At 45.9% G+C, this 23405-nt stretch overlaps 1 protein-coding gene across 9 annotated transcripts in view; it reads right to left on the reverse strand.

The window, feature by feature from the left end:
• Window positions 1-8575: 8575 nt before the first annotated feature.
• Window positions 8576-23405, reverse strand: part of arfgef1 (ADP-ribosylation factor guanine nucleotide-exchange factor 1 (brefeldin A-inhibited)) — a 280401-nt gene continuing 265571 nt past the window's right edge. For all 9 annotated transcript variants that reach the window (XR_005462112.1, XM_038809540.1, XM_038809538.1 and 6 more), the window contains 2 exons: window positions 21613-21730; window positions 8576-10111 (listed from right to left, as the gene is read on the reverse strand). Coding sequence is in view for 8 of the 9 variants with exons in the window: in XM_038809540.1 (XP_038665468.1) it covers window positions 9947-10111; window positions 21613-21730 (283 nt within the window). In the remaining variant the exon portion in view is untranslated. The remainder of the gene's footprint in view (window positions 10112-21612; window positions 21731-23405) is intronic.

Consider the following 23405-nt stretch of genomic DNA (forward strand, 5'->3'; position numbering starts at 1 on the left):
CCCCCCTCCCTCCTCTCCCCCCTCCTCTCCCCCCTCCCTCCCTCCTCTCCCCCCCTCCCTCCCTCCTCTCCCCCCACTCTCTCCCTCCTCTCTCCCTCCACTCTCTCCCCCTCCCTCCACTCTCTCTCCCCCTCCCTCTCCCCTCCTGCATGGTCCGAGATTACTATCCCCATGTACTCTGCCCCCAACACCTACGATTCCCCACAAAAAATTGATTCTGGAGTAAACCTTGTACACGTGCGAGAAAATGTATTCCCTCTTCCCCGAGTTCCTGAACCTCCACGGGTCCACCATGCCCATCCTTTCCATAAACCCTACCAGCTCCTTCGCCAACTGCAGGACTTGGGGCTCGACCTGTCTACCCTCGGTTCCAGCACACAATTAAAATCCCCTCCCATAATCAACTGGTGTGTGGCCAAGTCTGGAATCGATCCCAGCAGCCCCTCACAAACCCCACATCATCCCAATTCAGTGCGTATACATTCACCAACACCACCGGTATCCCCTCCAACACCCCATATCTCCCACCGGGGTCCTGCACTTCCTTCGCACTTACAAACCCGTTTGTTACTCAGCAAAATGGCCATCCCCTGAGACTTTGTGACAGACCCCAAGTGAAATACCTGACACACATCCTGGCCTTTTTGACCAGTTCTCCTGCTCTTCTACCTTTGCTCTTAAAGACTTGCAACGGCTCCCCTCTCCCCTCCGGAACCCGATCTCTGCCTCCAATGCCACCACCCAATCACTGTAGTCAGACATCACCTTCTTCATCTCACAGATCTGCCACCCTGTGCCTCCAAACATTTCTCGACTCTTCTCCATTGAGCCTTTCAGGAGTGCAACCTGTCCTTTGATGACCTTCGATTTGTCTTCCTGCATTTCCTTTCTTTGTTGGGGAAACTCCTTTTTAATAAATGCCATTCACTGCTCCATCTGAAGTTTCCAACCTGCGATGACTCTTTCCCCTCTGCCATCCTTCCAGTTGCTTTTTTCAAAATAAATTTAGAGTACCCAATTATTTCTTTCCAATTAAGGGGCAATTTAGTGTGGCCAATCCACCTAACCACATCTTTTGGGTTGTGGGGGTGAAACCCATGCAGACACGGGGATAATGTACAAACTCCACACGGACAGTGACACGGGGCCAAGATCGTACCCGAGTCCGCAACGTGTAGGCAGCAGTGCTAACCACTGTGCCACCATGCTGCCCATCTTTCCAATTGTTACTGTGCCACAGGTCTCTTCCAGCTCCTTGGACAGGTCTTTCACTTTCTTATGTTGGGTCTGATAACCAGCAGACATGCCACTCCTGGGGTAAATTCTACACACCACCTACCTTTCCCGTCAAAATTCTCCCGTTTTCAGGTTAATAAAAACAGCTTTATGTATGCCTTCAAGTCAGAGCCGCCCTGTGTGAGACTACTCACTCCATGGTCGCCACATGAAGTCTAAACATTGAGTGCAATCACCATGAGCATTCCCAGACCTGACCTTATGATGGAGCAAATTAATTAATGAAGCAGTTGAAGATGTATGGGCCGCAGACACTGCCCTGAGAAACTCTTCTGGAATTCAGGATTTTTTTTTGCCATGTTTGGACTATACTGACAATGAAGTCTGGAGCTCAGTGGTCCTGGCTGAATCCAAAGTAAACATTTCTAAGAGCTGCTGATACCACTAAATGACCCCTGTTTCACTTTACTGATTATTGAGAGTCAACTGATGGGCTGGGAGCTGGCTAAAGATGGTTGGGGGGGGGGGCTGGATTCTCAATTTCAGCAGCTAAGTGCCGGCTGAAACAGAATTTGCGTGCATTTTATTGGCACCGCGACCTCACCAATTCCAGGACCGGTGAGGAGTTAACAGCAGCACCGAGTGAAGCTCCCGCACCAAAAACCACTGGAGAATGGCTGGGTCCCTGGCTGCGCATGCGCAATATGGCGACTTGCAGCAATTGCACCGTGCAACATGGCACCGGCCATGCACGGACCCGACCCGCCAAATGCGATCCCACAGGCCAGTCCCCACAGCCCTCGCGGAAGACCCCAACACCCCGGCCAGTGGCACGGATCCCAGCCGAGTGTCCACGCCGGGTTCCTGCCACATGTCAACCACGCGGTTGGGAAATTGGCCCCATCGGGGGCAGAACATTGTGGGTGGGCCCTCCGATGACGCGCCAATGCAGTTTCAATGGCGTGCGACACGATTATGCCATTTCGGAGGGGGTGGAAACTCAGCTGTTTTCTCATGTCACTTGGAAAATTCAAATGGGTGAACACTGTCATCTGTAATGGTGGGAGTTCAGGAGCAAGCAGGGGTTGATCATCCAATTTTTACTTTTGGCTGAAGCTGTTAGCAGACATTTGAAACTTGTTTTTTTGCAATGCCCTGCCAGGCTCCACTATGATTGAGGATGGGGATGTTCATGGATCCTCTTCCTCCTGTTAGTTTAACGGTGCAATGCCATTTACAACTTATATAATTTACAGTGCAGGAGGTGGTCATTTGGCCCATCGAGTCTGCACTTGCCCCTGGAAAGAGCACCCCATTTAAGCCCACACTTCCAACCTATCCCCGTAACCCCATCTAAACGTTTGGACACTAAGGGCAATTTAGCATGGCCAATCCACCTAACCTGCACATCTTTGGACTGAGAGAGGAAACAGAGCACCCGGAGGAAACTCATGCAGACACGGGGAGAACGTGCAGATTCCGCACAGACAGTGACCCAGCAGGGAATTGAACCTACGACCCTGGAGCTGTGAAGCCACTGTGCTACCGTGCTGCCCACAGAGTGAGTTCTTATTGCACAGCTTACTGCACAAGTTCTGATTGCATAGTTTTGGTCAGATCAGTTGATTCTGGTATCCCTTAGCACTGTCAATAGTATACTGCTTGCGCTGTTTGGCATGCATGTGGTCTGACCAGAGTGCAGAGGAGGCCATTTGGCCCATTGAGTCTGCACCGACCCTCCGAAAGAGCACCCTACCTAAGGCTCAATCCCCCGGCCTATCCCCGTAACCCCATCTAAACTTTGGACACGAGGAGGCAATTTAGCATGGCCAGTCCACCTAACATGCATATCTTTGGACTATGGGAGGAAGCCCACGCAGACACGGGGAGAACATGCCTATTTCAAAATGAGAGGCATCGTTGTGTTCCTAAATGCTTTTATAAAGCAATGTAAAATTGGCTTGAATGACTTCATACACCAAGGTCGCAATCAAACCTGGGTCCTTGGTGCTGTGAGGCTGCAGTGCTAATCACAGTGCCACAATGCCACTCTCGTCTTGCGCCGATTGTCACCTCATTGTTAGGTTTGACTGGTGTTGCTCCTGGCATGTTCTTCCACTTTCCTCATTGAACAAGGTTGGTTCCCCTGGCTTGATGGTAATAGTAGAGGCATATACAGGGTCATTAAGTTATTTATTGTGGGGAATACAAGTCTGCTGCTGATGGTCCACAGTACCACAGGGATGTCCAGTTTTGATTTTCCAGATCCGCTCCAAATATATCCCATTTAGCACAGTAGTGAGTCACACATGATGGAATATGTCCTCAGTGTGAAGACAGAACTTTGTTCTCACAAGGAAAGTGTATGGTCTCTTCTGCCAATACTGTCATGTACAGATCCATTTGTGACAGGTGGACTGGTGAAGATGAGGATAAGTAAGTTCTTCCCTCAGGTTGGTTCTCTCACCACGTGTCCTGTTCCCAAGCTCAGTCTGGCAGATGTGACCTTTAGGACTCAGCCTGCCCAGTCATTAGAAGTGGTAACTGAAGTCTCCTACACAGAGTATGTTCTTTTTTTTTTTACTTTTTCAGAGTTACAAAGCCAGAGCTCAGAGTGTGGACAGGGGCGAACGCCTAATCCAGCTCCTTGCCTGCTCCAAAAACCAATTCAAATTGAATCCAATTGATGGTCCCCACAAGAGATATAACAGATCTTAACCAAAAGGCCGAGAAGCGATACAGAGTATGTTCTAAACTTGCTACTCTTTGCTTCTTCCAGGTAGTATTCAACATGGAGGAATCCTGACCCATCAGCTGAGGGAAAGAGGAAATAGATAATTATGTAATGATGTCTGTACAGACTGATAATGTTAAAAATTAAATTTAAACTTCCAGTTAATAGCTAAAAAAGATGACAAGTATTCATGTTTTACAAACTGTAACAAATGAATAAAAGCACTACTGACTATACACTATTTTCTTTTTGTAGGCAAAATCATACTTTAAACTGCAAAAGAACATTCCTCATTTATACTGACCACACATCACACTCTCCACAGAATTACAGTCCTTACAGCTAACATTGCTTCCAGATTCTAATGGGTCCACGTTTTTCCATTTCATGAGTACAGTAGTAACTTCGAATGACTGTCTCTGGGCACTTCCCTTTGGAGTTTCCCCAAATCCATTACGGTCAGGAAAGCCCACTCTGATGATTCATATTCCCTCTAGGCATGCCAGGATGAATATTCTGGATTCCTTAAGATTCATTACAGACTGCAGAATTAGTTTTTTCAAACGGACTTCCTCCTGCATCCAACTTTGGTAGGAGCCAAGGAACCTCCAGCCTCTTAGAATAGAATAGAATTTACAGTGCAGAAGGAGGCCATTCGGCCAGTCATGTCTACACCGGCCCTTGGAAAGAAGACCCTACTCAAGCCTACACCTCCACCCCATACCTGTAACCCAGCAATCCCACCTAACCTTCGCAGACACAAATGGCAATTTAACATGGCCGATTCACCTCACCTGCACATCTTTGGACCATGGGAGGGAACCGGAGGACCCGGAAGAAACCCACGCAGACACGGGGAGAACGTGCAAACTCCGCACAGACAGTGACCCAAGCCGGGAATCGAACCTAGGACCCTGGAATTGTAAGCAATAGTGCGAACCACCGTGTGACCATGCCACCCTTCACTCTGCTGACCACACTATACGTGTTCTTTTCTCTTCTGCCCCAAATACTTGGAGCTGGCAAGTCTATCAACTGTTAGCGCAGCTGCCCTTGCCTTTTGTTCCCGGGTGAGAGAACTTTGCACCTAGCTCAGCTGGTCCGTTGACTTAGCCAGTCTCGTTAGAATAGAATTTTTACAGCGCAGAAGGAAGCCATTCGGCCCATCGAGTCTGCACCAGCCCTTACAAGAGCAACCCACTCAAGCCCACTTAGATACCCTATCCCCATAACCCAGCAACCCCTACTTAACCTTTTTTGGACACTAAGGTCAATTTAGCATGGCCAATCCACCTAACCTGCACATCTTTGGACTGTGAGAGGAAACCGGAGCACCGGAGGAAACCCACGCACACACGGGGAGAACATGCAGACTCTGCACAGACAGTGACCCAGCGGGGAATCGAACCTGTAACCCTGGAGTTGTGAAGCAACTGTGCTAACCACTATGCTATCGTGCTGCCCACGGTATCTAAAATTCCCAATACCTGTTATCAGGCAGGAAGCCACATGACCCCCATCATTTTAACCGAAATTTAATGACAGTCCATACCATAATAATATTATAAACCTCATTCGGTTTAGCTCAGCGGGCTAGATAGCTGGTTTGTGATGCAGAACAAGGCCAGCAGCACGGGTTCAATTCCCGTACCAGCTGAGAATTCGGAATTCTCCCTCTGTACCTGAACAGGAACCAGAATGTGGCGACTAGGGGCTTTTCACAGTAACTTCATTGCAGTGTTAATGTAAGCCTACTTGTGACAATAAAGATCATTTTATTGATAATTGTAAACCTCATTTTGAGCACATGTGTATAGATATGCTTGAGTGTTAAGAAAGATAAGGCAGTTTCAGTTTTATTTTAAGGTTAGGGTTGTTTGTGAGCCTTGATGCCTGGACGTTTGAATGCACCCTTGACTGAAAGGTCAGGTCTTTTGGGTTTGTTTGTATATCATATATGAATTTTTAACAAGGTTTCAGAACCCCTGAAGGTAAAGGGATTAAGAGGTTAGTGATAGGGAGGAAGCACAAAATAAAAATAAACATTTCTGTTGCCGAGTGACAATGGTCCAGGGACACAAGACACAGAAAAAAGACAGCATGTGAAGACAAGGATTTTAAGCTCTTGGGAGAAGAAAACATGACAAGACTTTTTGGATAGGAGTTGACTGAACAGTCAGTTATGGAACACAGTAAAGTGATCAGTTTAGCAGGGGGACCTATGGAATACTAAGTTTAGAGTGTGTTTTTTAAATAATAATAATCTTTATTGTCACATGTAGGCTTACATTAACACTGCAATGAAGTTACTGTGAAAAGCCCCTAGTCGCCACATTCCGACACCTGTATTTCTTGGGAGGAAGGTCTTAGGAACAAATAGTTGACTGTAAAGCATCAAGTAAATGCTCAGGAATTCATGGGAAGGAAACCATTTGCAAATGTGCTCGTCCCAAATGAGGAACCTTTGTATGACATGCTAGTGATAATTCTTCACTGGTTTATGTTTCGGTAAAGATATTGCTGGGTTAATATCTTGTGTTTGTTTTCAGTCTTTGTCTAGTGTAATAGAGTTAATTTTCTCTCATTTAATAAATGTTTCACTCTTCGTGTTAAAAGCTCATCACAGACTTTTGTAAATTTGATTTGTAATTTACCTCCATTGTTTCTAAACAAAAATGTTGGTATCAAGCCAGGTTTCACTCTGGGATCTGACTTGTCCAATATTTTCATCAGCCAGGATGACATCAGGTAGTAACAAACCTTTGCTTGCTTAAAATTAAATGGATAGCCACTTGTTAGTTTGTTTGTTATTTACAGCACAGGAGGCCATTCCGCCCATCGTGTCTGCACAGATTCCCAAAAGAGCAACCCAGCTAGTCCCATTCCCCAGCCCTATCTCTGTAGCTCTCTAAATTCATCACTTTCAAATATATATCCAGCTCTCTTTTGAAACCTCCCATGGAATCCACTCTCCCAGGCAGCGCATTCCAAACCCCAACAACTTTCTGAGTAAAGAAGTTTCTCCTCATCTCACTCCTAGCTCTCTTGCTGACCATCTTGAAATTGTGACCCCAAATCACTGACACACCAACTAGTGGAAACAGAACATCCTTCTTTGCCCTGTCAAAATTGTTCAAAATGTTGAACACTTCAATAAGGTCATCTCTTAATCTTCTCTGCTCCAAGGAGAACAAGCCCAATTTCTCCAAATGTTTCAATCTTTTTACAAATCTTTCCTTGTATCTAAAATTCCTCATTCCTGTTATCATTCTAGTAAATCTCTGCACTCTCTCCAGGGCTTGAACATCCTTCCTTAAATAAGATTCCCGAGCTGAACACAATATTCCAAGTTCTGACCAATGATTTGTAGAGGTGCAACTTCACTTCCTTTTATACTCTATGCCTCTATTTATAAACCCAGGGATGCAATCCAGCCTTACTGGCAACGATTTCAACTTGCCTGGCCACTTTCAGAGAATTATGCACTTGAACCTCTGCTCCTGTATTCCTCTCAAAGTTGTACCATTGAGCCTATGTTGTCTCCCCATGTTTCTTCTACTAAAATTCATTACCTCACATTTCGCTGCATTGAAGTTCACCTGCCAGGTGTCTGCCCATTTGGCCAACTTGTCAATGTCCCTCTGAAGTCGCTCAGCATCATCCTCACAATTCACTGTTCTCCTTTAGTATCATCTGCAAATTTAGAGATTTTGCCCTCCACACCCACTTCTAAATTATTAATGTAAATCAGAAAAAGCAAGGGTCCCTACAATGAGCCCTGGGAACACAACTTCCAACTCGTCTCCAGTCTGAGAAATGCCCATCTATACCTACCCTGTTTCCTATCTCTTACCCAACGTCTAATCCATGCTGCCATGGACCCATCAATCCCAAACATTTTTAATTTGCTAACCAACCTGCCAAGTGGCACTGTATCAAATGCTTTCTGAAAGTTTAAATATACAACATCCATGGTACTACTGCCTGTGTCACCTCATCAAAGAACTCAATTAAATTTGTCAGACATGACCTGCCCTCGACAAAGCCATGTTGATCGTCTAATATTAACTTATTTATCTCATCCCATATTGTGGCCTCCATCAGCTTTCCCACTATTGATGTCAAGCTGACAGGTCTGTAGTTTCCTGGGTTATCCGTTGCCACTTTCATAACCAATACAGTCCCCCGGGATTAATTCTATGTTCAGAGAGGGTCCGCACTATGCACCCTTACCTCTCTCTAGCAATTGAGGATGCACCCCAACCAGGCCTGGCGACTTATTTACCTGGAGTGCCTGCCAGTCTTTTTAGCACTTTTTCTTTAAAACTATACTGCTCAGTTGCTCAACACCCACATTTTCAACTGGACCATTGTCACCATCCTCTAATTTGGTAAAGACAGAAGCAAAGTACTCATTTTGTACCACTTCCATACCCTCCGCTTTAGTGAGCAGTTTACCCTGCTTCTCCCTTATGGGCCGCATTCCATCCTTCACTAATCTTTTACCATTAAAATCCTTGGAAGAACATTTTGCTATTTATTTTAGCACATCCTGCAACCCTTTCCTCTTTCTGGATACCGGTAATCAAAGAAGGACTGCACTGGTAAAAGAGAGTTCAAAAACTTTATTGAGCCATGACCTGATTAGAGTATGCCAGATGATAACCAATATTGTACAGAAAGTTGTACATATTTTTTTACATAGAAAACTTTACATGTCTGTACCATATACATTTTAACCTTCTCCAAATATTTATTTTCTACATCCACAGTGACGAGGAATGCTTGGAACTCTGTGTATCCATTTCATTTTTATTAAAGCCCAGTTCACAGCTTCTTAATAATTAGATTTCAGTATATTTCATTATCCCAACCCTAAACTGATTCATCATTCATATATTTAATTTAACATCAAATTTTATTCACAGACAGCAGAACCTACATCAAACATGGAGACAGTTTTATGTCAGTGCAAATGCACCTCAGATCAACCTGCAGTGATTCAAGTTCCAGTTGACAAGATCAATCCTTTTTTTTTAATAATAGGCCCTAGTCTGTAATATACAGTTCGGGGAAAACTTACCTTTATTGACAGGGTAACCACTCCACTAATTACATTAGTGCATCTTTCCTCTAATAATTGTCCATACATCCCAGGCTCCGTTACAACTGCATGAGCAACGTTAAAGAAAATGTAAAAATAAATCACAAAGTCAAAAGCAAAACAACCCAGTGCACACAATGAACAATAAAGTAGCTGTGACTGCAACAAGTCAACATAAAATATTGAAATATAAGAAACCCATTCTGGAAGAATTACATAGTGTTAATATTGTATTTTACAGATTTGTATCTCTGTACAACAGATTTCACAGAAGGATGGTCATTGTATCTTTAATGGTCATGAGTTGTGCAAAGAAAAAAATAGTTACGTTCAACTGATCTTTCCTCGTATCTGTAGGAATTGCAATTTAATTATACCTTCCAACCTGCCTGTGAGATGCTACACGATTAGATTTCCCTTATAGCATATATATTACTCGTGGCGTCAAATTCTTCTGCCCAGAAGTTTAAACTACAGTACTCATTTAAATATTTTCTCTACTGTACAATATGCACTGCATCCTGTCCATGTTTGAGTTTAAGTCACAGCGTTCTTCTCCACACCAAACTGTATTTCAAAATGTGACCAAACCATGAAATGCCAATTCCATGCTCAGCATGTGTCAGCACTCAATCTTTGCCTTGAATCATTCAGATAATTAATTCAATGGAATAGAGCATTTTAAACTAAGATTACAGTTCACTCATCTGCATCTTTTAGGCAGGTTGCAAACCAACAGAGTTAAAGCACCATCCTTTACAAAAAGATCAAGAAAGGATCGAGGCAGGAGTGAGTGAGTCAAAGTAGCCAACTGCAGCCTGGTCCTTTTCAGATTTATAAACAGAACGCCTTAGCTAAGATGTCAGTCATCATTACTGCTTGGTGGATCCATGCTCTTGGTCCGAAGGATGAGATATCTTAAAGACTATACCAATGCGGAGATAAAATTTGCGTAGAACAGCTCTCAATTCAGGAATCAGATTAAATTGCATAATTTCACACAAAAGGGGGTAGTATTTTGATGCATGGGCCTTGAACTGGAAAGAAAATAAAGAGAAAGGATAGCTAATTAAAATATTGAAAAAATGCCCATATCGTTACACAATATTTCTAGCCATATTTTAAGCTGTCACAATCAATATCCTTAGTGCTTCATCGTGACTGAATCTTCCACCATTATTTTCCTTTCTAATTACAGTTTTCTCTTTTGGAACCAAAGTCTAATATACCAATACCTTGTGTTCAGCTTCCAATTGGCATAAAATCTTCTAACCCTCCCCACCACCCAACTTTTTTTCTATCTAGTTTGAAAAGCCGGACCTCTATTTTTCTGATGTTTTATATCGGCAGTCAGTCTTAATGTAGTAATATTTTGTACATTTCACCTGCACGGGTACATTCATTAATATTCCGTTGTTGTTATTCCATCTTAATAAATGCGCTTTACAAAAAAAAAGAGTCCAGTTCAATGGGTATTCATAGAATCTATACAGTGCAGAAGGAGGCCATTTGGCCCATCAAGCATGCACCGACCACCCTACCTCCGTGACCCCACCTAGGGGCAATTTAGCGTGCCCAATCCATCTAACCTGCACATCTTTTGACTGGGAGGAAACCGGAGCACCCCGAAGAAATCCTCGCAGACACGGGGAGAACGTGCAGACTCCACACAGACAGTGACCTGAGATCGTAATCGAACCTGGGTCCCTGGCACTATGAGGCAGCTGTGCTAACCACCATGCCGCCCTGTGATGGGTAAGCATGTAGGCACTTGCGTTTCAGGTCAATGAGGATTAAAGATAGGCTGGAAATGGGCATCAAATATATATTACTCAGCTGTTTAACCTGGATACAAGATAGTGCTAAGTATTAAAAATAGGAATTCAGTCCAGAATTTATTTCTTTGTCATGAGTAGGGACTTGCTGGCCGGGCAGAATATTCGGCAATTGCCATATCAGACCATGCTCCGCACTGGGTAGATCAACAGATTTGTAAGGATTGCTTTCAGCGCCCACAATGGAGGCTGGAAGCTGGATTGCTAGCGGACGAGGCGGTGTGTGAGACTCAGGAGATGCATTCAGAATTACCTGCAGGTAAATGATACCGGAGAAGTCTCAGCGGTGGTGCTCTGGGAGGCACTGAAGGCAGTGGTGAGCGGGGAGCTGATCTCAATCCGGGCTCATAGGGACAGGAGAGACAGGGCAGAAACGGACCGACAGGTTAAGGAAATTTTACGGATGGACAGGAGCTACGCGGGGTCCCCGAGGCCAGAGTTACTCAGGAAACGACAGAAGCTGCTGGCCGAATTCGGGGTGCTGACTACAGGCAAGGCCGTAGAGCAGCTTAGAAAGGCAAAAGGCTTGATATATGAGCATGGAGAGAAGCCCAGCAGAATGCTCGCGCAACAACTATGGAAGAGAGAAGCGGCTAGGGAGACAGGAAGGATAGCGGATGGGGAGGGAAATCTGGTGGGGGACCCGGCAGGGCTGAACAAGGTGTTTAGGGACTTTTATAGTAAGCTGTACAGGGGACCGGAGGAGATGAGGCAATTCCTGGACGGATTGACCTTCCCAAGAGTGGGTAGGGGGTTGGTAGACTGACTGGGGGCCCTGGTCAGGATCGAAGAGGTATTGGGGGGCCTGAAGGTCATGCAGTCGAAAAAGCCCCGGGGCCAGATGGGTATCCGGTGGAGTTTTATAAAAAGTTTGCCGAGACAGTGGGGCCGGTTCTGGTCAGGGTTTTTAACGAGGCAAGAGACAGAGGGGTTCTACCCCCGACGATGTCACAGGCCACTATTTCGCTTATTCTGAAACGGGATAAAGACCCGGAGGCTTGTGGGTCTTACAGGCTGATATATCTGATCAATGTAGACGCTGTTACTGGCCAAGATCTTGACGACTAGAATTGAGGACTGTGTACCGGACGTAATTGCGGAGGACCAAACCGGGTTCGTAAAGAGTAGCAGGGAGGCAGAGATAGTGGTAGCTATGGATGCGGAAAAGGCTTTTGACCGGGTCGAGTGGGACTATCTGGGTCCTGAGGTGCTGGGACGGTTTTGGTTCGGAGAGGGGTTCATTGACTGGGTTAGGCTGTTATATCAGGCCCCGAAGGCTAGTGTAAGGACGACAGGATGACATTAGATTACTTCAGACTACACCATGGGACAAGACAGGGTTGCCCTCTCTCCCCACTGCTGTTCGCGCTGGCCATAGAGCCCCTGGTAATTGCTCTGAGAGCTTCAAGGGACTGGAAAGAGGTGTCCGGGGGGAGTGAAACATAAAGTCTCGTTATACGCGGATGACCTGCTGTTATACGTATCGGACCCAATGGCGGGGATGGACGGTATCATGGAAACCCTGAGGGAATTTGGCCGGTTTTCAGGATATAAATTGAACATGGCTAAGAGCGAGTTGTTCGCAATTCAGACGAGGGGGCAAGAGAGTAGGCTGAAGGGGTTGACGTTCAGGCTGGTAGGAGAAAACTTCAGATACTTGGGGATATAGGTGGTACGGGACTTGGGAAAGTTGCATAAGCTAAACTTGTCCCGACTGGTGGAACAAATGAGGGAGGAGGTTCGGAGTTGGGATGTGCTCCCGCTGTCACTAGCGGAGAGGGTGCAGACTGTTAAGATGACGATTCTCCCGAGATTCTTGTTCATATTTCAGTGTCTCCCCATTTTCATCCCGAGGTCCTTCTTTAAGAGACTGAATAAAATTATCCTGGGATTTGTCTATGCGGGGAAGTCCCCGCGGGTGAGGAAGGTGATACTCGAAAGGAACAGAGGGGAAGGGGGGCTGGCATTGCCGAACTTGAGCAATTACTACTGGGCGGCCAACATAGCGATGATAAGGAAATGGATGGTGGGCACGGGGTCGGTCTGGGAATGGATGAAGGCTGCTTCGTGCAGGGACACCAGTTTGGCTGCCCTGGTTACGGCGCCTCTGCCGCTCCCGCCGGCGCGGTACTCAACCAGCCCTATAGTGGTGGCGGCTCTTTGGATCTGGGGCCAGTGGAGGAGGCATATAGGGGAAGTGAGAGCATCGGTGTGGACCCCAATCTGCGGCAATCACTGATTTGCCCCGGGGAACATGGACGGTGGGTATCGACTGTGGTGGAGGGCGGGGTTTGCAAGGGTGGGTGATCTGTTCTTGGAAGGGAGCTCCCCGAGCATAAGGGCGTTGGAGAAGTTTGGGCTGGCGGGAGGGAATGACTTTAGATACTTACAGGTGCGGGATTTTGTGCGCAGGCTGGTGCCGTCCTTCCCACGCCTCCTGCCAAAGGGGAGGCAGGACAGGGTAGTTTCTAGGGGAGAGGTAGGTGAGGGCAGAGTCTCAGATATTTACAAAGAACTAATGGGAGCAGAGGATACACAGACTGAGGACCTGGAGCTTAAGTGGGTAGAGGAACTCGGGGGGGGGGGGGGGGGTGTGGAGATGGAGGACAGTATTTGGGCAGAAGCTCTGAGCAGAGTAAACATGACTGCAACATGCGCCAGGCTCAGTTTGATCCAGTTTCAGGTCGTGCCTCGGGCCCACATAATGGTGGCCCGGATGAGTAAATTCTTCGGGTTGGAGGACAAGTGCACCAGATGCGGCGGCTAATCACGTGCACATGTTCTGGTCGCGCCCTAAACTCAGGCGGTACTGGCAGGGATTCGCGGACATCATGTCCCGGGTTTTGAAAACTGGGGTGGTAATGAGTCCTGAGGTGGCAATCTTTGGGGTGTCGGGGGACCCGGGAGTCCAGGAGGAGAAGGAGGCTGACATCCTGGCCTTTGCTTGCCTGGTAGCCCGGCGACGAATACTTTTGTCATGGAGGGACACAAAGCCCCCGAAGACCGAAGCATGGCTATTGTACATGGCGAGCTTTCTTGGTCTAGAGAAAGTTAAGTTCGCCTTGAGAGGTTCACTATCGGGGTTTGCCCGGAGGTGGCAGCCATTCATTGACTCCTTTGCGGAGAATTAATCGTCAGTGGGGGGGGGGGGGGGGGGGGGTGGAGAGCTAGGGTAGAGTAGAGTAAGGGGTGCTTTCGGCAGGTCCTTGCGAGAATGGAGTTATGGTTTGCACTATGTGTTATTTGCTTTTCCTTTTGTACGGTACTATACAATGTCATTGTTTTATATACCAAAAATACCTCAATAAAATTATTTATTAAAAAAGGAATTCAGAGATGAAATACAGAAAATTACTTTAAATTTGTATTATTTTTCAAATGAAGCCTACAATTGAGTGTTATTTTATATGTTGAGATTTCCTTAAATAAGTGTCAAATTTACATTATCAATTTGTAGAGATACGTCTTCAGGTGCTAGTGCTCCACAGGCTCCTTGGTGTAATATTTGAATTGTCAAATGTTATAAATATCATTTATAAATAACCAAGAATCATTAATTTCCACATTAATCTTACATCAGGGCTCAACCATTGTCACAGTTATATATTAGGGGAATTCAGGTCAACAAGTGAGTTAATCAAATTAGTCCCTGGTGCTATTTATTCCAAAATACTCACTTCACCTCAGGACATTTTAAAAATAAACACAGCAACTATGCCTCAACCATTATTATAGGTCTCATTCTTCACCAATAACATTGTTATTTGGTGTTGTATACTCTCAATTTGTTCGTCAACAAAAAAACAGACAAGTTAACATTCAGTTGTTCGGAAAAACAAGTTTTATGGGATTTATAATTGCATTGGTAAACATTAGAAATAAAGCATAGTGCTAAGTTAGTTTAATTTAATGTTTCTGTGCCTGGAAGGGTAAAACCTATAGGTAGATTCATGCTGGACAAAGGTATTTGAATGTGTGGTTAAGTTCCAACTGTGTTTCTGTTGTGCTTAGAGTGCTAGGGCGTGAAACCTTGGCGCATGTTGTTAGCGACCACATGATGAACTGCAAGATATACTTAAGAGAATGGATAAAAAAGAGAATCCTGTCAGTCAATAGGACAATCTCCACGGTGGGGGTTTGCCTTTAGTCCTTCAAAATCCTGTTGTATGATATGTCGAATACCTGATCAATTCGGAGAAATTGCGCCGGACGAGGAGTATTTGTGCACCTGGTCTTCTAAGGGGAGCCAAGGCGAATTCCCTGTCAAATTTGAGAGCTGGCTGCCAGGCTTTTGCAATCTTGATTTCAAGGCCGGGCATTGAGTTTGCCGGAACACATTGTATCCAATGTGGCATTATCCAAAGAAGCATCTTGATCAATCCATGAATAGGATGGGAAGAGATGGACAGGGAACCCGGAAGTGCAGAAGGTTTTAGTTCAGACCGGCATCGTGATTGGCGCAGGCTTGGAGGGCCAAAGGGCCTGTTCCTGTTGTCATGGGAGAGTACCTTTAAGAAAGGGGTGTTTATCAAATAGCTGCGGTGATGTCAGAGTGTGGGTGGAGCTGGGCTGTCTGTCTGTTTTGAGTTGCGTTTTTGAGCTGGCAGCTACAGTGTGTGTTTAGTTTTCGTTGGAGTTGCATCCAGCCAAACAAGATGTAATTTTGATTTCTCTGTATGAAAAGAATGTCTTCAGAGCACTTCTAATTTAAAATTGATAACTGCTCTCAGTAAAGAATTTAAATCTGATATATTTGTTAAGGAAGGTATTTGTCTTATGGATGTTGCTCGGAAAGATTAAGGGCTACTTATAGAGTACTATATTCTTTGGGGGGGGGGGGGGAGTATTTGAGTTGATAGTTGCTAAGATGTTTACTGTGTGTTTATAAAATGTTAACTGGATTCATAGAATAAACATTGTTTTGTTTTAAAAGTACTTTAGATCTCTGTTGCATCACACCTGTAGAGTGGGCCGTGTGCTCCCCATAACCACAATCTATTAAAAGTTGTGGGTCAGGTGAACTCCATGATACACTTTGGGGTTCTTCAAACCCTGGCCCGTAATACTGTGCTGTACAGTTTTTTGTAACACAGACCCATCGGAGATGTTTGTACAATGATTTTGAGAAAGGGTCTGCATCCTATATATAAACATATCTGTTCGCTCCATAGATGCTACATGGCCTGCTGATTATTTTCAACATTTACCATTTTCTTCCCCCTTTCCTATGAAGAAACTACTTAGCATCTCTTACGGCAACTCGATTTTTTAACAATCAGGAGTGCAAGTCTCATATTCTGACAAAACAAACTGTGGCATCAAAACATTGGAGGAATAAATGAACTTCATCTTCAAGGTTGAGCAAATTTCATGACAATGTTAAAAATGATGATTACAAATGTAGTCTAGTCAGAGGCATATCAATGTTTCATCTTTTGAAACAAGTAAATTATTTGTTCAACCAAACAAGTTCAAAAACAAATAATTAGAAACTGGTGGTTATCCACCGTTGACCTTTCTCATATATTGTCCCATAATTAGATCAATTGCATTGATTCTGGTGAGGAGAATCCAAAGATGGGTAAAAGGAACAAGAATGTTTGTTTTGTTAGTTAAATTGGATGGTTATTGGCTGGACTGAAGTGAATGTTTGTAAATAAATAAAATTATTGACTAAAAACATAAAATGCTGCAAATAGCAGCAGGTCTGTCAGGATCTTTGGAGAGTGAAACAAGAGTTTTGTGTCCGACATGAATCTTCTTCAATTCTAAAGAAGTCATGCTGGATTCTAAGCGTTAGTATTCACAGATGCTGTCCGAACTGCTGAATTTTTCCACCATTTTCTATTTTTATTCTAGATTTCCAGCATCCTCAAAATTTTATTTTTTAAATAATTCATTACTCTGGTTCACTTTCTTCCCCAATGGGGCTATTTGCTGTCATGTCAATTGCCTTAGTGCATAGCCAGATTGTGTTCTTTGATTTAGAATTCTTAAAAGCACCTAACCTTAACAGTTTCTGCGTAATTTCAACAAGTCCAGATGGCCATTTTACATTTTAAATAATGGTCTGCAGGTAAATGCTGAAAACAAAATTTGTTAAATATGTCAATAGTGCACAATGCCATTACAGCTAAACAGATAAAACATACTTGTAAACATTAGTGGCGAAATATAGATTCAACATGTGTATTAGTCAAAGCCACTGGTTTTTGGTGGTTAAATAATATAAATTCTACATCATTAGGCAGGAATATTGGATATTTCTCTGGTCCTTGTGGGATTGCGATTGCATTATTCTTTGAGAAATCTGTGAATAACTGGCTTAGGTCAAACTCAATGTTACCACAGAACATATAAATCATGACACTAATGTCTTAAAAATAGCTCAGGGAGTAACAATGATTCTCTCTGATACATCTCTTCTCTCTTCATGATTTATAATTGTTCTGCATTCCCTCTGAGGAAAGACTGATGTTTCAGCACAATATGGACTTTCTTGTAGGTTAAACAACTGAAAGGTATATAAGGGATAGAAGTATTGAAAATAAGTGGAGATTAAAATAAAAGCTTGCAAATTTTGTTGAAGAAAGAATCCTATCCCAATTTAAAATACATTGAGTGGGGTTCTCCATCGGCGGAATCCTCTGCTTCGCCGGCAGCGCACTCACGCCCACAGATTTCCTGATGGCGTGGGGGCGCACAATGGAAAACCCCATTGGCCGGCTGTGGGACAGAGGATCCTGCTGCTGCCGGTGGGACGCTGCACCAGAAAACAGGTGCGGTGGGATGGAGAATCACACCCATTATCTTTCAATTGTTCATCTTACAGAAAGTCTGCCATATATTCTAAAGTACATGGATGCGATTCTCCACCCAGCAATGCCAGAATTGCGAATCAGGGAGAGAATCGGGTGTCAGCCAAAAATCAAAATCGGTGGCAAGCACCCAACTGAATGTCATGCTCCAGCACCTCGTTGGCGGCATGAACACATTCCATGCCCCTCACTGGCGTGGGCATGCAAAACGTACAGCAGCCCACCTTAACATATCACTAATGGGCCTGATCCAGTAGTCCCCAGCCAGACGGATGTGACGCCGGCGTGGTTCACTTGTGGCATTTAAAATCGGGGATCGGTCACGGTGGCTGCTGAGAGGATGTAAGAAATGTTTCCAAAGGCGCAACAGTGGGCTGACAGCTGTACCGCTGGCTGGGGGGAGGGGGATGCAACATTAGTCAGTACAGAGGGGACGCCAGGAGATGGGCTGTGGATTTGGGGTGTCCCTCCCGAGATCGGGGTGTCCGGGCACTGATCTCCATTTCCACAGCCCACAAGGCCGCCATCTGGTTGCGCACTCTGCCAACTGCGTCCCTTAAATGTGCCACTGGCCGTATGGGTCGCCCCCCCCCCCCCCCACTCCCTCAGGCCACCCCCCCCCCAGGAACCCTCAGACCCCAGCCACCTCACCAACGGGATGGGCCTTGTTTAGCGCAGCCAGTGGACCACCGAGTACTGGCACTCCTCAGCGCATCCATCCCAGCTGCTGCTCCACTGCGGGGGAAGCAGGGGAGGAGCAGAGAGCACATCGTATAGCAGACGCATGTACCATTGCCTTTGGCACCCACCCTGGCACACTGCCCCTCTCTGGGCAGGTGCCGCACCAGTGGTACTATCAGCTAGCTCACCCTGCAGGGCCATTGGTCATCACCAAGCCCCGCCTGCCCACTGTACCCCTGCCCCTGGACAGGTAGGCACAACCCGTACGTTGCAGAGTGCCCACAGCACACTACAGATACGGTCCCAACGGATGCGCAGCCCATCCATGGGCCTTGCCTGTGCATGCCACCAAGCAAGGCGCTGGTCGGTGGCCCACGGTGACCCCTCCCACAGAACAGGGATGGATGGCGCGGTTAGAGCACCCCCACCACCGACGGGGCCAGGGGCACTGTGCGGAAGGCACAGGGGGAATGGTCAGGTTTGGGAGGGGGAGGACATGTGAGGGCAGGGGCTGCAGTGCACACCAGGACCAGTGCATAGCCTGTCAAACCTGGGTGGACACGGGAGTACGTACCATGCTAACATGTCTGCCCATAGCCCCTGCAGACAATGGATTTCGGGTGTCTAGCCAGGAATGGTTGATATCTGTCTGGTCACGGTAGCCCTCGTGGATGCAAAGAGGCTGCAGGAGCTGCTTGGGGGGGACCCTGCAGAACAGGGACCTGCCACAGAGGAGCAGGGGCCAGTGCGTGAGATTGGAGAGCTGGGCGCCCAACAAGCTGAGGAGGAGGTGGGAAGGAGGCACCGCATCAGGCACCATGTACATAGGCAGCACCTGTCTTTCGAGGACCTGCTGTATTGAGTGTGACGCCGACAAGACTCTGCGACATCCCTGCCAGGTGATGGCACACTTGAAAAAGTGGGGGTATGGGGGAGGACACCCGCTCCCGGTGGCCATCAAGGTGACAATCGCCCTGAACTTTTACGCCACGGGTTCATTCCAGGTGCCGAGGAGGGACCAATCTCGGATATCGCAGACCTCTGTGCACAGGTGCATCCGCGCTGTCACGGATGCCCTATATGCCTGGGTGGCACACTATATTAACTTCAATGTAGACTGAGCCCACAGGTTGCACGGGCAGTGGGATTCAGGGGGTGATAGATGGAATTAATGTACCCCTATGGACACCAGTGCATGAGGGGGTGCCCTTCGTCAATAGGCAAGACTTCCACTTGTTGAAAGTGCAGTTGGTGTGTGACCACCTGCTGCACATCATGCACGGCCACACCCTGTAGTCAGGCAGCATGCACAATGCATTCGTCCTGGCACACTCATCGGTTCCTGACCTCTTTGAAGCGCTCCCTCAGGTGAGGAGTTGGCTCTTTGGGCGACAAACGGGTTATCCACTGCAGTCATAGTTATGGCCCCTGTCCGGAGACCCCAGACCGATGCGGAGAACCGCTACAACGATGCCCATGCAGCAACCAGGCGCATCATTGGTGACGAGACTCATGGTGAGATCTTGGGGAGGGGTGACTCATGTGTCATAGGGACATTGCAACGCATTGGAGGCTCACTTGGTTGTCCCATGCCGACCTCCATCTCTGCCCCTATCCCACCCCGCCAACCATGTCCATCATCCTCTGCTCTGAGACGATGAGAGGTCTCAGGTCTGTCCAGCCCCCTTTGGTCTTCTCCCATTCTCCCGCTTCCAGTGGCTGTGGGCTATCCTCCTGGGGGGGGAAAGAGAAGATAGGTAATGCACAGCGAGACACACTTGGAAGTGGGCAGCTCAGGGAGTCTGCAGCTAGTGACCTGTGTGTGCAGCGCACTCGGTCATGGCGGGCCAAGTGCAGGGTGGGGTGTGAGCAGATTGCCGGCGGGTGGGATTGGGTTCCGGGAGTGTGGTGTGGGGTGGTGCCAGGAGCGCGGTGGTGGTGATTCACCCTGGCTGGCCTGGGAGGGTTCTCCTTCCTCAACCAGTGTTGCCCCCTGATCCACCTGGTGGGGGCCGCATGTGGAGTGTGTGGGATGGGTGTAGTGCCAGGGAGGTGGTGGCTGCATTGGGTGGGGGAGTGGGGACAGGGATGGTGCCAGAGGCACAGAGCTGGTGACTCAGCCTGGCTGCCCTGAGGTTGTGCACCTTTTTTCGGCACTGCTGTCTAGTCCTTGTGGTGAGGCCAACGCCCCACCACCGGCCTCTACCATCTCTGCCCAGGCCCGATTGACTTCAGCTGGTGGGAGCCTCCTTCCCACCCTGGGGAACAGGATGTCCCGCCTCTCCGCCACGGTATCCAGCAATATCTCAAGCTTGTCATCCATGAAACTGAGTCCCGCTCTCCGGGGTGCCATCTTGGCTGGAATGAGAGTGTGTGGAGTGCGGAGTGCTTATATGCAGCAGCACCTTGTCAGTCTCTCGAGTGCCATTCCTGGCCCCAATGAATCACGCTGTTCCACGTGGCGCGAGTGCTGGCCCATTAGCATGTCCTGAATGGTTCCAGCAGTTGGACCCACTCCCATTCAGTCCCAACGTCAGCACTTAGTCTCTCAAACTCTGATCCATATGTTTTGAAGTCCTTGTTGTGCTTAAACATCAGCATTTCCTCCTAGAGGAAAAGCCTTGCTTCTCTTTGGGCTAAATGCTGAAAGGGGCTTGATATCTATTTGGTCAGTTTGTACCATATAACCTGACAAAACATTTTGCAGATTTTCGACACATATTTGAACAATTAAATGAGTCAGAATTTGACACATTTCAGAACAGTGAGGGAGATCACAAGTTAGCTTCGATAACATCATCTAAAATACAAAACAGGTAATTACAGGTTGATAAAAAAAGTGCATGCTACCAGCCAAATGCCAACACTTTAATACTGCAAGTTTAACAGTGTTTGAAACTGCATAATAAGGTATGTTATTAAAATTTAGAAAGCAGTGAAATGTGTTTTTAAAGAAATTACTGAGTTATAATTTAGGCTTGTAGATTCTTTCAAAAGGAAACAAAAAGCTAAAATTCAGGGCAAGACAGGCAAGAGTAAATTGAAAAAATATAAAACTACTGGCTGATTCTAGTACAAATATATATTTTTTAAAAGACACACTTTGCATTAAATAATAATGTTCACTTTGTGATCAATAACAAAAGACACAAGTTTAAAAAGTCTAATGCATGCATAAATAGGCAATTTAATTCCGATTCTTACCCGTTCGTCATTTATTTTAAGAACTTTAGTTAAAAAAAGGAGTAGGAGATTGGTCCAGGCTTCCCGGTGACTTTCTGAGGTAAGTGTCAGGAAGTAGCTGAGAGCTTCACTGCAAACACTTAAAAGAAAATTGCTGTATTTGTTATAATACTCAACATCAGTACACAATATTTAAAAACATATGGAATAGATTGTAAACCTAAAATACATTTTAGTCATGTAAATTAAGCTTAACCGATAAATATTTTTTGTCCCAAACTAGATTTGACAGGTTGGAAAAATGGACCAGAATATTCTTCCGTGTGGTTAAATGTGTAGTTATGCACTTGGCACACTGAAGCAAAAGAAATGCACAGATGGAAGGAAATAATAGAAACTTGGTCAGTTATGGTTATTGAAAGTTTTGGTGAGCCGGCTACAGTCAAGTGCATTCTCTCTCTTCTAAAGAGATGGCGACAAAGGCAACAAGGATGATCTCCTGGCTGAGCGCACTGAGCCATGGATACAGAATACATGCCTTGTGTTTGGATATGCTCGAGGAGCATACCTTTTTAAAAAATAAATAATTTATTTAGCGTAGCCAATTATTTTTTTCCAATTAAGGGGCAAATTAACGAGGCCAATCCACCTACCCTGCACATCATAGAATTTACAGTGCAGAAGGAAGCCATTCAGCCCATCGAGTCTGCACCAGCTCTTGGAAAGAGCACCCTACCCAAGGTCAACAACTCCACCCTATCCCCATAACCCAGTAACCCCACCCAACACCAAGGGCAATTTTGGACACTAAGGGCAATTTATCATGGCCAATCCACCTAACCCGCACATCTTTGGACTGTGGGAGGAAACTGGAGCACCCGGAGGAAACCCACGCACACACGGAGATGATGGGCAAACTCCACACGGACAGTTACCTGAGAGGAACATACCTTTAAGGGATCTGATTCAGATCTTCAAAAATATGAAGGGCATAGATAACATTCAGATAGATCAGTTGAGGTGGTGGACCAGTTGTAACTAGAGGCTATTCATTTAAACGGTGAAAACAGGGAGCAAGGTTAGATGTGTGAAGTGAGAGCTGAATTTGTGGTGGTAGGCAGATTAGTGGAAAACAAGATATTGCAGGAAAAAAAATTAAGATTTGGGGTGATAGAAAACAAACTGAGTAATGATCATTTGGGGTCTTCTGGGCCTTTGCTAATCGCCTTTGATGTTTGGAGTTTTTGAGAGAAGTTTCCAATTAAGTTGAGTGTCAGTTTGTTTGCCTTTTCTAGGAAATTGTGACTTGAGGCAGGGAAGATAAGCAAAGGTTAAAATTATGAGAAGTCAGCAAAATGTGGGTTTAAAGGTCTAATTTCACTCTGATTGCGTAGCCTGCTACTAGCTAGAGGGTAAGAGAGTTGGCTCGGATGATTAAGCCTCTAAATGCCCCTTCCACTATATTGGATAGGGTATTCTGTGCTTTAAGTAATGGCAGGTAGCCAAAGGAAAAGGAAATATGGTTTTAGTTTGTACAGTTAGGACTACTGAGTGTAAATAATAGGAGTGGAAATTGGATGTAAAAAGGATCAGTGTAATAACAGAATAATCTTGGTAAATACAGGGCCTCATGATGTCGACATTATAGAGAGCCTTAATGTGCAAAAAAAAGTATTAGGTGCTTCATGGAAGCATAATTTGACAAAATGGATACCGAGCCAAAGGAGATGGTAAGAAGGGTGGTACATGCACTTGTTTTAAGGATGAATTTAGAGGACAAGGGAGGTGAAACACAAAGGTGTGTGAAGGGAAAT

The sequence above is a fragment of the Scyliorhinus canicula genome, chromosome 10 (assembly GCF_902713615.1).
Source record: "Scyliorhinus canicula chromosome 10, sScyCan1.1, whole genome shotgun sequence".
In the NCBI taxonomy this organism is placed as follows: domain Eukaryota; kingdom Metazoa; phylum Chordata; class Chondrichthyes; order Carcharhiniformes; family Scyliorhinidae; genus Scyliorhinus; species Scyliorhinus canicula.